A 15,000-nucleotide genomic window follows, 5' to 3' on the forward strand; every position below is an offset into this window, starting at 1 on the left:
TTTAAATAAGGTTAAATCTCTGCACAGCTGAGTTCAGTATTTTCAGGCTTCACACACACACAGACGATCTAGCCCAGGCACACACAAACACACACACACACAAACTGGACTCTAGGACATGTGTATTTGTGCAGTGGCAGGGAATGGAGTTACCAGCACTGATAGCAAATTTCACCTGCATTTATCAGATTTAACCTGCGTTCTCTAGAAACACGCCTCATCCTACTAGACATCCTACTAGACAAGGCTAAAGTGAACATTAAACTGAATTGAATGTTAGCGACTTTCTTTCAGTTGTGACCCGTGAGTTTCTAGCCAGTGTGGGCTGGTCATTAACACAGGAGCAGGTGTCAGGAATCAACCATTTGATATTTAAACTGGACAGAAAACACAACAAAGCAGCACTTACCTTCTCGTTTGTGTGGCATGTTGTCGTCCTGACGTCTGCAGGGATTTGGCTTCATCCCCTGCTCCTCAATCCGCCCCAGACACACATAAACCTGTTTAAGGATTGTGGAGAGCTGCAGTGTGCTCATGAGATCTGTAGTTTTACCTCTCTGCTGCTGAAAGACTACATCTCTGCCCAGGTCAAGGTCAAAGGTGAAGAGCTGAAGAGCCTTTCATGTGACCGTAACATTCCAAACGTAGTTTTATAATGATAGTCCCAAACGTAGTTTTATAATGATAGTTCCAAATGTAGTTTTAAAATGATAGTCCCAAACATAGTTTTATAATGATAGTTTCAAACGTAGTTTTATAATGATAGTTTCAAACATAGTTTTATAATGATAGTTTCAAACATAGTTTTATAATGATAGTTCCAAACTTTACGGTGTTCTGTAAGAAGTCACACTTTCATTTATGTAAAGTGCAAACCATGTTTTAGAGGGAGTAGGAAATACATACTTAACAAAATTATACAAAGCCTCCAACACCAACCAATGCACATCAGCTCTATCAGACCTCCAACACTACATACATCAGATCTATCAGACCTCCAACACTACATACATCAGATCTATCAGACCTCTAACACTACATACATCAGATCTATCAGACCTCCAACACTACATACATCAGATCTATCAGACCTCCAACACTACGTATATCAGATCTATCAGACCTCCAACACTACATACATCAGATCTATCAGACCTCCAACACTACAAACATCAGATCTATCAGACCTCCAACACTACGTATATCAGATCTATTAGACATCCAACACTACGTATATCAGATCTATCATACCTCCAACACAACGTATATCAGATCTCAGACCTCCAACGCTACATACATCAGATCTATCAGACCTCCAACACTACATACATCAGATCTATCAGACATCCAACACTACGTATATCAGATCTATCAGACCTCCAACACTACATACATCAGATCTATCAGACATCCAACACTACGTATATCAGATCTATCATACCTCTAACACGACGTATATCAGATCTATCAGACCTCCAACACTACGTATATCAGATCTATCAGACCTCCAACACTACATACATCAGATCTATCAGACCTCCAACACTACATACATCAGCTCTATCAGACCTCCAACACTAAATACATCAGATCTATCAGACCTCCAACACTACATACATCAGATCTATCAGACCTCCAACACTACATACATCAGATCTATCAGACCTCCAACACTAGGTATATCAGGTCTATCAGACCTCCAACGCTACGCACATCAGATCATGCTACTCTTCAAAGAGACACATTCATTGTAGCTTAACACAATTTAAGCAAAGTGCCTCCATTTGCCACTACAGACTGTACTGGGAGTCTCGTAGTCTCTCCTGTATGTACTGGGAGTCTCGTACTCTCTCCTGTATGTACTGGGAGTCTTGTACTGTGTCCTGTGTATGTACTATCCTTGAAACATTGAAAAATCTATCAAACCATGTGTGAATTCAGCTTCACACACTTCTGAAGGAAATATGCAAGCAATGTTCTGTTATTTGTTGTTGCCCATGACACCGTTAATTTGACATTATGCACGATTAAGTATTAAGGACGTTATTTTGTAATTGGTGTAAGTTTAAAAAGTGGTAACTCCCTCGAAAATACTTCGGTCGTGTTGTCTGACGTGACTGTGAGGAGTCTGGACGGCCAGCTATATGCTGCCCTCTAATGGACACAAATGACAAATTCAGTGATAAAAATCCAACACACTGGAGCAAATGCATGAACGAATGAATGCATTACTAAGCGTGTAAATCGCAGATCCTGGTGCACGCCATTCGTCTGTGTTCGCATCATCGCAGTTCACAGCCCTCGAGTATCTCACCTGAGGGACGTCTGGGATGGTGGTCAGAGACCTTCCACCTGCACGAGGTAGAGATTTGCTCTGAGCGCGCGACCGATGGTGAAATCCCGTCATTGGAGGGGCTGCAGTGCTCTGCGTGCGCGCGCCAGGAACTGTCAAAACGATCATGCGAGTACACGTGACATAATTTCACTTCTCATTTCGCTCACACAAAATACACAGAAACGCACATTTTATGAAACACTAAACGCAAATGTAGTCGTGCAGACACTGTTCTTGATCGACTCTGACTTACTGGTCAAAACAACTTATACTTTTGTCAGTTTGTCAGCTGTTTCACACTAACAGTTGTTCATCGCACAAACCATCGCATGGAAATACCGTGTGCAAGAAGCACCGTTTATACGGCACAGGAAAGGGCTTTGTATAAAGTGTTGGTAGGTTAGCTCATTCGGATGTGTGTTGTGTCAAGTTGAGTGTTTTTAAAGAACTTAGCACTGACTGAGGAATGCTTGTAACCACTTGAATAAAAACCACCACCAACAAAATAGCAAAACTAAAGACACACCAAGTTACATTTTGACATCTCTGTGTGAAAAGATGGAACGGCGTGGACCAGATAGAATAAATGAGCATTTACAGGATCTGTGATTTGTACGTTTATATATATTTGCTTTTTAAATCAAACAAACACTAAAACATAAACCCAAAGCGCAGGACGCTGTTATACGAACAGGTGGGTTATGCTCCGCTATCACAGTGGGAGAACACAATGTAGACTTACAAAACAGATTTGAAACGACTAGAATCAATAATGAACTTCCCTCGGCCGGTTGCGCAGGTAAATGCATGGGTAAGAACGCCTATGAGTTGTGGTACGAGGCTTGTGTTTCATTATTATAATCAAGATTGAATATAAGTGTGCCAGTGACACATTTTCCCCAAACGACTGTGAAGACGTTTGTTCGTGTTTGTGTGACATCTGAACTGTCTTCATGCCCACTAAGTGGTCCTTGTTAGCCTCTATGGCGCGCGAACTCTTCAGAGCGCGTTCATCGCCACGTGTTCGCCTGCGCGTGGCAGCTCGAGGACGAGCGCGTGTTGTGTAAAACCCTGTGTGTGTGTGTGTGTGTGTGTGTGTGTGTGTGTATGTGTGTGTGTGTGTGTGTGTGTGTGTGTGTGTGTGTGTGTATGTCTTAGTTTTAAGATTTCAGTCCCCCCAAGCAATATAAAGACCTAACAATGTAGTATCCTGGGATTTTGATTAAATACGTTTCTAAAGGAGTTGTAATTGCACTGCAGTGGACACTCATCGTATGTGACACGCCACTGGTTTTGATGGGTTTGTGAGTGTGCACAGAGCTGGGTGCTGGCGGGATTAATTTCGCCATAGTCACGTGACATGGGCGTTCGTAATCCCACTCCGGAGAAATCAGTATCAGGCGCCCATCTCGAGCCTTGAGAAAGCGGTGAGATCACATTCTATATTACTCTTACTTTTCATGTCTAAAAGGTAATAATGTCGCCAACTCGATGACTTAGATAGCTAAAGCAGTGTAGGAGTGAGATTATTTTAACGTTGCTGTTAGAAACTGGACCTAGAATCTAAGGCGAAAAAGAGATTACGCAACAGCGATGAACAAATCTAGCTGTAAAAACACGAAAGCTCAATACTCCCTCAGATTCATAGTTTTTAGGAAAGAAATGTGTGCAGTGTAAAAATCATGGCTCGTTTGACTTTTAAAGAAAATACTGATGTTATTTTCTATAACGACGCAGGAAAGTTGCCTCAGCGCTCGAGACATTCACGCAAAAATGGCCTGGTTATTAGAGAATAACAAAGATATGAGAGAATAAGTGTATAATAGCACTAACATTAAGAAAGGCCCTATTATTAGAGAATAAGTGTGTAATAGCACTAACATTAAGAATAGCCTTATTATTAGAGAATAAGTGTGTCATAGCACTAACATTAAGAATGGCCTGGTTATTGGAGAATAAGTGTATAATAGCACTAACATTAAGAAAGGCCTTATTATTAGAGAATAAGTGTGTAATAGCACTAACATTAAGAATGGCCTGGTTATTGGAGAATAAGTGTATAATAGCACTAACATTAAGAATGGCCTTATTATTAGAGAATAAGTGTGTAATAGCACTAACATGTTAAAGAATGGCCTGGGTATTAGAGAATAACAAAGATATGAGAAAATAACAGTGTATAATAGCACTAATATGTTTAAGAATGGCCTGGTTATTGGAGAATAAGTGTATAATAGCACTAACATGTTTAAGAATGCCCTGGGTATTAGAGAATAACAAAGATATGAGAGAATAAGTGTGTAATGGCACTAACTTTAAGAATGGGCTGGTTATTGGAGAATAAGTGTGTAATGGCACTAACATTACGAATGGCCTGTTTATTGGAGAATAAGTGTGTAATGGCACTAACATTAAGAATGGCCTGGTTATTGGAGAATAAGTGTGTAATAGCACTTGGCTGCCTGAAGAGAGTGTTTGTGTGTGTGTGTGTGTGAGAGTGTTTGTGTGTGTGTGTGTGAGTGTTTGTGTGTGTGTGTGTTTGTGTGTGTGTGTGAGAGAGTGTTTGTGTGTGTGTGTGAGTGTTTGTGTGTGTGTGTGTGTGTGTGTGTGTGTGTGTGTGTGAGGTTTGTGTTTCCTGCCGGGTGTTGAGTGCACTGTGCTGAATGCTGATTAAAACTTTTGTGAGATTTAAAGTTGTGTTCCATTGAATTATTTGAAGTCTTTATATGTCATTTATATTGTTCAGTGAGAATGTTATATTCATAAGTGAATATATCATGTTCATAAATATGTACGTTTATGTCATATTCATTTTAGGCTGTTCCATCAATTAAAAAAAAAACTAATTCAAAATTTTCTCATTAGAAATATTTTACAATATTTGTTTATTTTTTGTAGGACAAAACTGAAATACTTTAGGTAATTGGAAACATGAATCTAAGGCATTTAAGGCATGTTCCAATTTTAACTATGAAGGAGTTTTCATGTAAATTATTTGTAAGCAGTCATGCTTAGTAAACTAATACAGGACCTTGTTCTCTTTCAGAGATGAAGTGTGTTTGGGTGATTCTTTTCCTCCACTGGTCTCTCTCAGGTACAGTAAACACCAAGAAACAACATTACAGAAAATCCTATCACCAGCTACAATATACAAACCTATCAGCAGTTACAATATACAATATACAAGCCTATCACTAGCTACAATATACAATATACAAACCTATCAGCAACAATATACAATATTCAAACCTAACACCAGCTACAATATACAACATACAAACCTATCACCAACAACAATAAACAATATTCAAACCTATCACCAGCTACAATATATAAACCAATCACCAACAGCAATATACAACATACAAGCCTATTACCAACAACACTATACAATATTCAAACCTATTACCAGCTACAATATACAATATACAAACCTATCACCAACAACAATATACAATATTCAAACCTATCACCAACAACAATATACAATATTCAAGCCTATCACCAGCTACAATATACACTATACAAACCTATCACCAACAGCAATATACAACATATAAGCCCATCACCAACAACAATATACAATATTAAAAGCTATTGCCAGCTACAATATACAATATACAAACCTATCACCAACAACAATATACAATATTCAAACCTATCACCAACACCAGTATACAATATTATATCTAAATATCCTAAGAAGTCTCCAGGTGAGTAACTGAGGTCAACTATACTGAGAGCTGTAGGGATATTGATCATTGTAGTGAAGTACACAAGGTTTCCAGAGAAGCAAGATGTTTTTAATGGAGGTTCTTCATCAGTTGTACAAGCAAGGTGCTTCTGAGTTCCAACATGCAATGTGAAAGGACTCAGCCAAAGAAAGGGACCTTCACTGGCCTGACGGTGGCGCTGTAGCACAGCATTTTACATTTTCTTCAATATCTTGTAATTTCTGCAACATAAATGTACAATTCTTTTTTCTCTCAAGCGGACAAATCTTTCGCATCTTTCACTCACTCAGTTTTTGAAAACAGACATTCTGTGTTTGGGTCACACCCACCTTTTTGAACTAGCCCTAGGGTTTTCAGCCAGTTTTCATAAAACTGGTGTCAATCAATTCAGAACAATATGATCCTAAATAATGATCAAAAACATTTGGATATTTTCATACAGTCTGGCTGTCATGTGTCAATCAACAGCAAATTAAGAGGTGGAGCTTAATTTACTTAATTAGGTACTCAACAATACTATCAGTCAATCTTGGTGAAACTTCATGTATAGCTGATCAGGCTGGTGATTTTGAGGTCAAAAATAGGGGGCACTATAACATGGAAATCATTTTGACATTTCAAAACAATATGGCCTCCATATGCAAATGAACCCTTCCAGATAAGTACATATTGTGCATAAATGGCTGTAACTCATGAATGATTCATCCAATTGTGATGAAACTTCAGAATTTAGCGGCACATGATTTTAAGGTAGTCTGTTGACTTTGTTGAATATGTCAGTAGGGGGCGCTATATAAGCTAGAAATGTACATCAACATACAGACATCAGATCAAGCTCAAATTTGGCATGCTGCATGAGTGACCTTTACTATACGGGGCCAATTAATCATTAACCAATATGTAGAAAACTGTGACCTCCATTGGCCAATCAGAGTCCAGTAGGCATATGACAGGCTTATCATTGACCAGTCATGAGGAAACCTAAAGGCTATACATAAGTAAGGACTCTCTGTGAATCTGTGACGTTTCAAATGATTTGGCCACTAGGTGGCAGTGTTCATGAAAATCAAGTATAACGCCTACGTATTTTCACTTAGGAACATGAATTTACAAACTAGACCTAGGAATTTGATCCAATCATGTCTGAATTGGTACTACAATAATCTACTCACTCTCTATTCACTTTGATAAATAATGATCAAAATAAGATTGAAATTTTGCTCTCCATGGTAGTCACTTTGTCCAATCATTCATTGTGGCCTTGCTATATATGACCTACATTGCTATAACTCATAAACCATGTAAGTGATCATTTCAAATCCTTTCTTAGATTGAGGTTAATGTGAGTTTTTGCCAAGTTTGGTCCAAATTGAGCTTTAGAGAGCGATACAGCATACAGACATTTAAAAGCCTTAAAACTCACATCATTAATATTATATGCATACTACAAGTACGAAATGGCTGCCATGTTATTCGGTTCCCTGAACTTAATAATTTTTCCATTACAATTTATGTGAAAAAATGCCTTGCCTGTGCAGTATTTTGACCGCTTTAAAAAACAGATAATTATTTTTAAAAATACAGATAATTATCTACAGGCCAAAAGCTCAATCTTTACAAAATTAAGGGTTTTTGATTATCAATCCTGACACATACAGGAGAAACTCTGACTCCATCATTTAGGTCCAGTCAAAGAAAACTACCTAACTAGCCCTCACGACCACACACTGGTACAGAGGTGAGGGAAAGTTGAAGACATCAGCACACACGTTTACACACATACACATAATGACCGTATGATGTTAAGGCAAACTCACCATCAGGAGGCTCTGCAGTGCACAGTTATCTACTATGCACATAATCACAAACACTTTCGTCATGTCACGAGTCCTAGTAATAAGGGTGGACTGGTGAACTGGAGGTTTGTACGTGGACGTTATTTGACAGGTTCTTCTGTGAGTCGTAGCCCTCGTGAGTCCCTTGTGCCTTATGAGCCCATAAACCTACACGTGCTTGTGCACAGGGTAAGACGTGTCCTGTGATTGTGCACAGGGTAAGACGTGTCCTGTGCTAGGTCCTACGCCAGGCCATTAAGCTTCACACAGAATATTGTTAGAGGTGTGATTGTGCACAGGGTAAGACGTGTCCTGTGCTAGGTCCTACGCCACGCCATTAAGCTTCACACAGAATATTGTTAGAGGTGTGATTGTGCACAGGGTAAGATGTGTCCTGTGCTAGGTCCTACGCCAGGCCATTAAGCTTCACACAGAATATTGTTAGAGATGTGATTGTGCACGGGGTAAGACGTGTCCTGTGCTAGGTCCTACGCCAGGCCATTAAGCTTCACACAGAAAAAGCAGATGTTGAAATCACATTCACTCCGTGGGGTTCTAAAGTTCTGAGAGAGTAGATCAGTTCTTTGTTCTTTCTTAACTTCACTGCTGCCATAGCAACAACTGACCGTGAAAACCGGTATGTCATTAATGCAGTGTCCATTAGCACTAAAACGTCCTACCACTGCAAATGACAAATCCTCTAATCCTTAATTCTGATGATCAAATGGTCAGCAAGCCTTTTCTTGGCTTTCCCAGTGTAAAACTGACTACATCTCTTAAAGTAACACAGTTGACATCTCCTGGAGTGATGCATGAGGAGGAACTGGTGATGACACCTTAGCCTTTTGTGCCTGGTATTGGCCTGGCTGTGTTAACACATTTACATGAAGGACATCTAGAGCTGTTGCAATGCCACAGCTATTATTTGAATGGTAATTTTTCTCACTCCTGACGAGCGTCTTTGATGTTTTTGTTGCGTCTGAGGGAGATTAGTGGAGGATCCTTAAAAATGGAGGTGGTCTCTGCATCACCCTGGAGGATTCTGGAGTGTTGCAGTAAAATATCAACTCCTGTTTTATTTGTTTTGTTTGAATGTGCACATCCAGCATGGTGATGTTTCTCATTACAGGAGGTCAGGAGTTTAACATGGAGGGTCCAGATGTGCCTGTTGTTGCTGCTCCTGGTTCTGACATCATTTTGCCGTGTTCCATCAAACCCAAAGCCTCTGAACAATCCCATGTGAGTGCTGTGGACATGGAAGTGAAGTGGAGCAGAACAGACCTGAATAGCGCAGTAGTGCATCACTATATGGATAAAATAGACAAGAATGAAGATCAGGATCCTTCATACAGAGGGAGAACAGCTCTGTTCAAAGAGGAGCTACAGTATGGCAACACCTCACTGCTACTGAAGAACGTTAAAGTGTCTGATGGAGGACAGTACACATGTCAAGTTGATTCTGCCCATCACAAAGATCATGTCAGTGTTCTGCTTAAAGTTGAAGGTGAATGTCATTGAATTTCAAATATTAAAATAACAGCCCTGTTTTAATATGTGTTTATGTAAGCAGAAACAGGACAATGCCATTTCAAGCTTTGGTTTTTTCAATCCACAGGTATTGGAGGAGCCCCAGAGATCACTGTACTGGGCACTGACTCAGGTGAGGTTTTTCTCCAGTGTGACTCTAAGGGCTGGTGGCCTGTACCTGAACTCCAGTGGCTGGACAGTGAAGGAGCAGAAGTGCCTGCTGGAGTAAAAGAGTCCCATAGAGATGACAGAGGCTTTAATGTGAGACTCCACCTCACTGCAAACAGCAACAGCACCAAAACCTACATCTGCAGAGTGAAACAGGGGCAGCATGTGATGGAGGAAAAGATCGACATTACTGGTAATTTACACTACTGAAAATCATTTTACACTACTCAAAAATCATATGTATATGTACAGCTATTATGTATTATATATATATATACATGTATTATTGGTGCTCAAAGTGGACTGATACTCACCGGTACGCAGTACCAAAACTTTTACTCTTTGGTGTAATGTGACTTTTTCTCATGTAACTGAACTTCTCACAAGCTCCTTGTAGGCTTTTCTATAATAAGCCTGCACGAACTACATTACCCAGGGGGCACTATGTGATGCGCCCCTGTTCCCATTCTCTCTACAACTCTAGAACAAGAAGAGTTAACTTGCAATAATCAATGCGAAAATGATGCTGTCAGGTTTGAGAAGAAAAAGGTAGGGTGAACTCCGTGGACTGTAGCTCGGTTTGGCCAAGTTGTTATCAAGAATGTACTGAACCTCTGACGTCATAAGTGGATATGGGTTTGATCACATTTGGGTGCTTTCACACCTACCTTGTTTGGAGTAGACTTATTAAATGTTTCTTTAGTTCAGTCCATTTTGGCAGGTGTGAAACTCAAGGGGCTGTGTTTTTTCTGGACCCAAGACCACATGCTCTCAATTTCGGTTCATTTGGTGGCGTGAGAAAGCTGTTTTCTAGACCGGGAACAGTACAGAGAACCAATCACTGGTCCTCGTGATCTCTGGTCCTCCTGATCTGGTGTCCTCCTGATCTCTGGTCCTCCTAATCTCTGGTCCTCCTAATCTCTGGTCCTCCTGATCTCTGGTACTCCTGATCTCTGGTACTCCTGATCTATTGTCCTCCTGATCTCTGGTCCTTCTGATCTCTGGTCCTTCTGATCTGGTGTCCTCCTGATCTGGTGTCCTCCTGAAAAATAAGGCCTTATCATGTAACTTCACTTTGGAAGTGTCATGATGGTGGGGAAAGGATTGCAGTGCACTTCTTGAAGGCCAGAAATAACAGACCCATGTTATCACTATTATACATCAGTACATGTGTACTAAAACTACATTTTGATAGGAATAATACGACTGGAGCAAAGATACTCAACTCAACTTTGTGGAGTCAGTACATGTACTGACAGCATCACGAAAAACATGGCTGACAACGTTCTCCTACAATGATGATCTCATTTCTTATCATCCACTTTGAAATGTTTTGGACATATTCCTTGTGTATTAAGCATTCATCGTTATACATTTTGGAGATGTTCCTCACTTTAAACTAGTCACTCCATCTCATGCTTTGACCTTGCAATCCTCAGGCATTGGAACAAGCCCAGTGGTCTCTGTGGTGGGCACTGATGCCTCAGGGGGGATCCAGTTAGTGTGTGAAACGGGAGGCTGGACGTCTGAGCCTGAGCTGCAGTGGCTGGACAGTGAGGAAGCAGAGTTGCCTGCTGGATGTACACAGTCTCACCACGACAGCGAGGGGTTCACTGGGAGTCACCGAATCACCGTGTGCAGCAGTGACACCGTCTTCTACTGTAGAGTGAAGCAGCATCCCAGGATGAAGTCACACATCAACATCGTTGGTAAGGTGCTGCTCCACGCTGAAAGACACTGTTGGTTCTGAGAAGGAGCTTGTTTATCAGCATGGGAGCATTTACATAACAGCCCATTTTCTTACCACAAGACATGACAGTGACCTGTCTTCTTCTCTGTGAGTCTTCACATGCCATTTGTGTTCGTGTTATACCATGTAATGTTCATGTTGTAGCATTTATTGTTCATGTTATATTGTTTGTGTTTGGGGTGTGGTGGAGTATCTGTGAAGTGTGGTGGAGTGGAGTGTGTGTGGTGAGGCATCTGTGATGTGTGGCGGAGTGGAGTGTAATGGCATTTAATGGTATATTAAGTAAATGTTATTGTACAGCATGGTGATATTTCTGATGACAGTTCTTTAAACCAGTTAATCTGTACCATGCCTTAATCTCTTAATCCACAGGTATCGGAACAAGCCCAAAGATCATTATAGAGGGCACAGATGGCTCAGGAGGGCTCAGACTACTGTGTGAAATTAAAGGCTGGAGGTCTGAACCTGAGCTGCAGTGGTTCAGTGGAGGAGCACAACTGCCTGCAGGAGATAAAGAATCACACAGAGACGATGAGGTCTACACTGTTAGACGCCACGTCACTGCACAAGGCAGTGGAACCTTTGTCTGCAGAGTCAAACAGTATCCCAAGATGGAGGCAGAGATCACTGTCGCTGGTATGTTATATTTCTTTACTTTTATAATAAGTAAGACATAAGCAGTAGTGATCCATCCTCTTCACAAATCTCACATTCAGTTTTGAACAGCACTCTACACGACATATCTGTTAGTTAAAATAGTTGGGAAGAGGTCAAATTAAATCTAAACTTATTGAAGTAAATGTGCTTGTATATGTAAATGAGATTTGCCTGTTTTTGTTCACAGCCATCTAATTTTACTTTGATATCTGGTCCTGTGTGTGTAGTTGCCTAACAACTAGACTGATGCACACTCTTCTTTGGCAATTCCATTCTGGCTACATTGTGCTGAGCGTGATATAGCGCCTCCACAGAGTGATGCTGGTATTACATCACTAATGACACCAGAGTGATGCTGGTATTACATCACTAATGACACCAGAGTAATGCTGGCACTACGTCACTAATGACACCAGAGTGATGTGGGTACTACGTCACTAATGACACCAGAGTGATGCTGGTACTACGTCACTAATGACACCAGAGGTTCTGTTTTCGTTGGTGTCTGTGTCCTAAGTAAGCAGACATAAACAGTACTGACCCATCCTCTGGTTCCGTTACGGTCTGTGTCCAGAGGTGGTTCTCATCGATGATCTCAAGTATGTACTTGTACATCAGTAGATCCAACTACAAGCTGAAACCGGTTAAATTGATTTATGGAGAAATTAAAAGTGTTCTTATACCCAGAATATGTGTAATTACTTCCCTGTTATGTACCAACTTTCATTTTTGCTCACCTGTTGTTGTAGATGTTTGGCACTAACATGCCTGTGTTTTAAATGGTCTCTGTACAAGTGAGGTCATGAGTAGCCTTTTATAAGGAGAATCATTTATACTGTTGTTACTGACATTCTATTTGGACAGATATAAACTCTTTCGTACTGGTGTAGATACTGTATTTGGGCAGATAGAAACTCTTTTGTACTGGTGTAGACACTATTTGGGCAGATATAAGCTCTTTCATACTGGTGTAGATACTGTATTTGGGCAGATAGAAACTCTTTCATACTGGTATAGACACTATTTGGGCAGATATAAACACTTTCATACTGGTGTAGATACTGTTTTTGGGCAGATATAAACTCTTTCGTACTGGTGTAGATACTGTATTTGGGCCGATAGATACTCTTTTGTACTGGTGTAGACACTATTTGGGCAGATATAAACTCTTTCATACTGGTGTAGATACTGTATTTGGGCAGATAGAAACTCTTTTGTACTGGTGTAGACACTATTTGCGCAGATAGAAACTCTTTTGTACTGGTGTAGACACTATTTGGGCAGATATAAACTCTTTCATACTGGTGTAGATACTGTATTTGGGCAGATATAAACTCTTTCATACTGGTATAGATACTGTACTTGGGCAGATAGAAACTCTTTCATTCTTGCTGATCTTCCAATTGTGTTTCCCTCTTTACAGCACAAGGATAAAAGGATTCCCTCCACCATGGCGGTTCCCATGGCGACCACACTGTTGTTTGGGTCTCTCTCCTCTTTTCTCTTGTGTTCATACTGTAACATGCTCTCATACTCATATCTGCATTAACAAACAGTTCAACAGGTGTACCTAATAAAGAGCCCTTTGAGTGTATAATCTGTACTCCTAAAGTGCCCCCTAGTGGCACTTCCTTTGTAAGTGATCTGACATTTCTTTTTGTGGATTAATGCTGACGTGATGCCACCTAATGTGTCAGTACTGTGAGACTTTGATTGTTTCCACAAATCTAGTTTTCACAAAACTTCATTTTGTAATTTTTTTCATATTCTTGACTTTTGTTTACTGTGTAAATGGTGTTGTGATTTGACTCTCCAGGCCACCATAGGAAGCACCTGTTACAGAAGTACAATTTAGAGGAGCAAACAGTAAATTGATCACCCTGAGGGTACTTAATATTTCAGTACTTACATCCAGTCATAAATCCCAGAACATCCAGTTGTGTAATAGTAAACCACGGGTCCACGTTTTCAGTCTAACCTGGTGCGTTGGGAACTTGGACAGAGCAAAACTGTGGAACCATCAGATGGGCCACAATGTGTTCTGTACTCATGATTAGGGTGTGCATGTATGTTGTGTTTAGCCATTAGGATGTGTGTGTGTGTGTGGTGTTTAGTAATTGGGATGTGTGTATGTGTGTGGGGAGGGGGTGTTTAGTCATTAGGATGTGTTTTTGTGGTGTTTAGTCATTAGGATGTATGTGTGTGTGTGTGTGTGTGTGTGTGTGTGTGTGTGTGTGTGTGTGTGTGTGGTGGGGGGGGATCTCTAGTTTTCACTGGGATGACGCTTTGTGGAGTTCAGAGATTCTTCATAATGTTCCATTCTGGTTAAACACACAGTGGTCACCATGAAAGACCTACATGAGTGTGACGTCCTTAACTTCTGTGTCTATAAGCACACGGACACCAGACGAGCTAATTAAGCCTACTGACGAGTTTAACTATATAAACACGCCTAGCTAATTAACATAAATCTACATATGGATTTTTCTGTACACATGTAGACACCAGCTGAGCTAATTAACAAACTTACATGAGTCTGTAAGCATGTATACACCAGTAGGTATATAAGTATCCACTTATACATATATAAGTATCTGTATGTGAAATGTTTTCACTTTAAACTTGGAATGTGCTTGAGATTGAGGTAAGAGCTTCATCCATCAGTTCACACTCTCACCACTAGAGGGAGCGATTGGGCAGCCACGTTTAGACCAACTGCCAAGCAGGAAGACATGTTCGCTTGTATTTGTATTGAACAACATTTATATATGAATAAATAAGTATGCATATTATACATTTGTAGTAAACATGCATATTTCTATACATTTTGCAAGTTGTAATTACTGTGGCCAGGTAATAATTATTTTACAGTTTACTATTGCAACAACATATCAGTAGGGTAAAACTAACCTGTCTCAAGATGTTTACCAACAGTTCACCAATTCTATAATTGGAAATGAGAAAATAAACATATTTTATTTTTATAAATTAGAG

At 40.2% G+C, this 15,000-nt stretch overlaps 3 protein-coding genes across 16 annotated transcripts in view; 1 reads left to right on the plus strand and 2 right to left on the minus strand.

The window, feature by feature from the left end:
• Positions 1 to 542, minus strand: part of LOC113572714 (disks large homolog 4-like) — a 121,556-nt gene extending 121,014 nt beyond the window's left edge. For all 5 annotated transcript variants that reach the window (XM_081704203.1, XM_081704205.1, XM_081704201.1 and 2 more), the window contains exon 1: positions 410 to 542. In XM_081704203.1, the coding sequence (XP_081560329.1) occupies positions 410 to 536 (127 nt within the window). In that variant the 5' untranslated portion in view covers positions 537 to 542. The remainder of the gene's footprint in view (positions 1 to 409) is intronic.
• Positions 543 to 1,836: 1,294 nt separating this feature from the next.
• Positions 1,837 to 15,000, minus strand: part of LOC145653035 (uncharacterized) — a 23,496-nt gene continuing 10,332 nt past the window's right edge. For 2 of the 10 annotated variants that reach the window (XM_081704967.1, XM_081704966.1), the window contains exon 5: positions 1,837 to 2,445. In XM_081704967.1, the coding sequence (XP_081561093.1) occupies positions 2,177 to 2,445 (269 nt within the window). In that variant the 3' untranslated portion in view covers positions 1,837 to 2,176. Of the gene's footprint in view, positions 2,446 to 5,436; positions 6,291 to 7,886; positions 9,038 to 10,508; positions 10,642 to 11,187; positions 11,346 to 11,888; positions 12,641 to 14,807 lie in introns of those variants that run through there. The other 8 variants (XR_014119275.1, XM_081704970.1, XR_014119276.1 and 5 more) reach the window with 7 other exon arrangements.
• Positions 3,652 to 14,800, plus strand: LOC118240620 (butyrophilin subfamily 1 member A1-like). The gene is made up of 7 exons (XM_035521565.2): positions 3,652 to 3,762; positions 5,382 to 5,429; positions 9,034 to 9,408; positions 9,520 to 9,792; positions 11,039 to 11,308; positions 11,722 to 11,985; positions 13,430 to 14,800. Exons 2-7 carry the CDS (start codon positions 5,384 to 5,386, stop codon positions 13,438 to 13,440), a joined length of 1,239 nt encoding a protein of 412 aa, XP_035377458.2. The 5' UTR covers positions 3,652 to 3,762; positions 5,382 to 5,383; the 3' UTR covers positions 13,441 to 14,800.

The sequence above is a fragment of the Electrophorus electricus genome, chromosome 21 (assembly GCF_041902795.1).
Source record: "Electrophorus electricus isolate QZ-2024a chromosome 21, ASM4190279v1, whole genome shotgun sequence".
NCBI classification, from domain to species: domain Eukaryota; kingdom Metazoa; phylum Chordata; class Actinopteri; order Gymnotiformes; family Gymnotidae; genus Electrophorus; species Electrophorus electricus.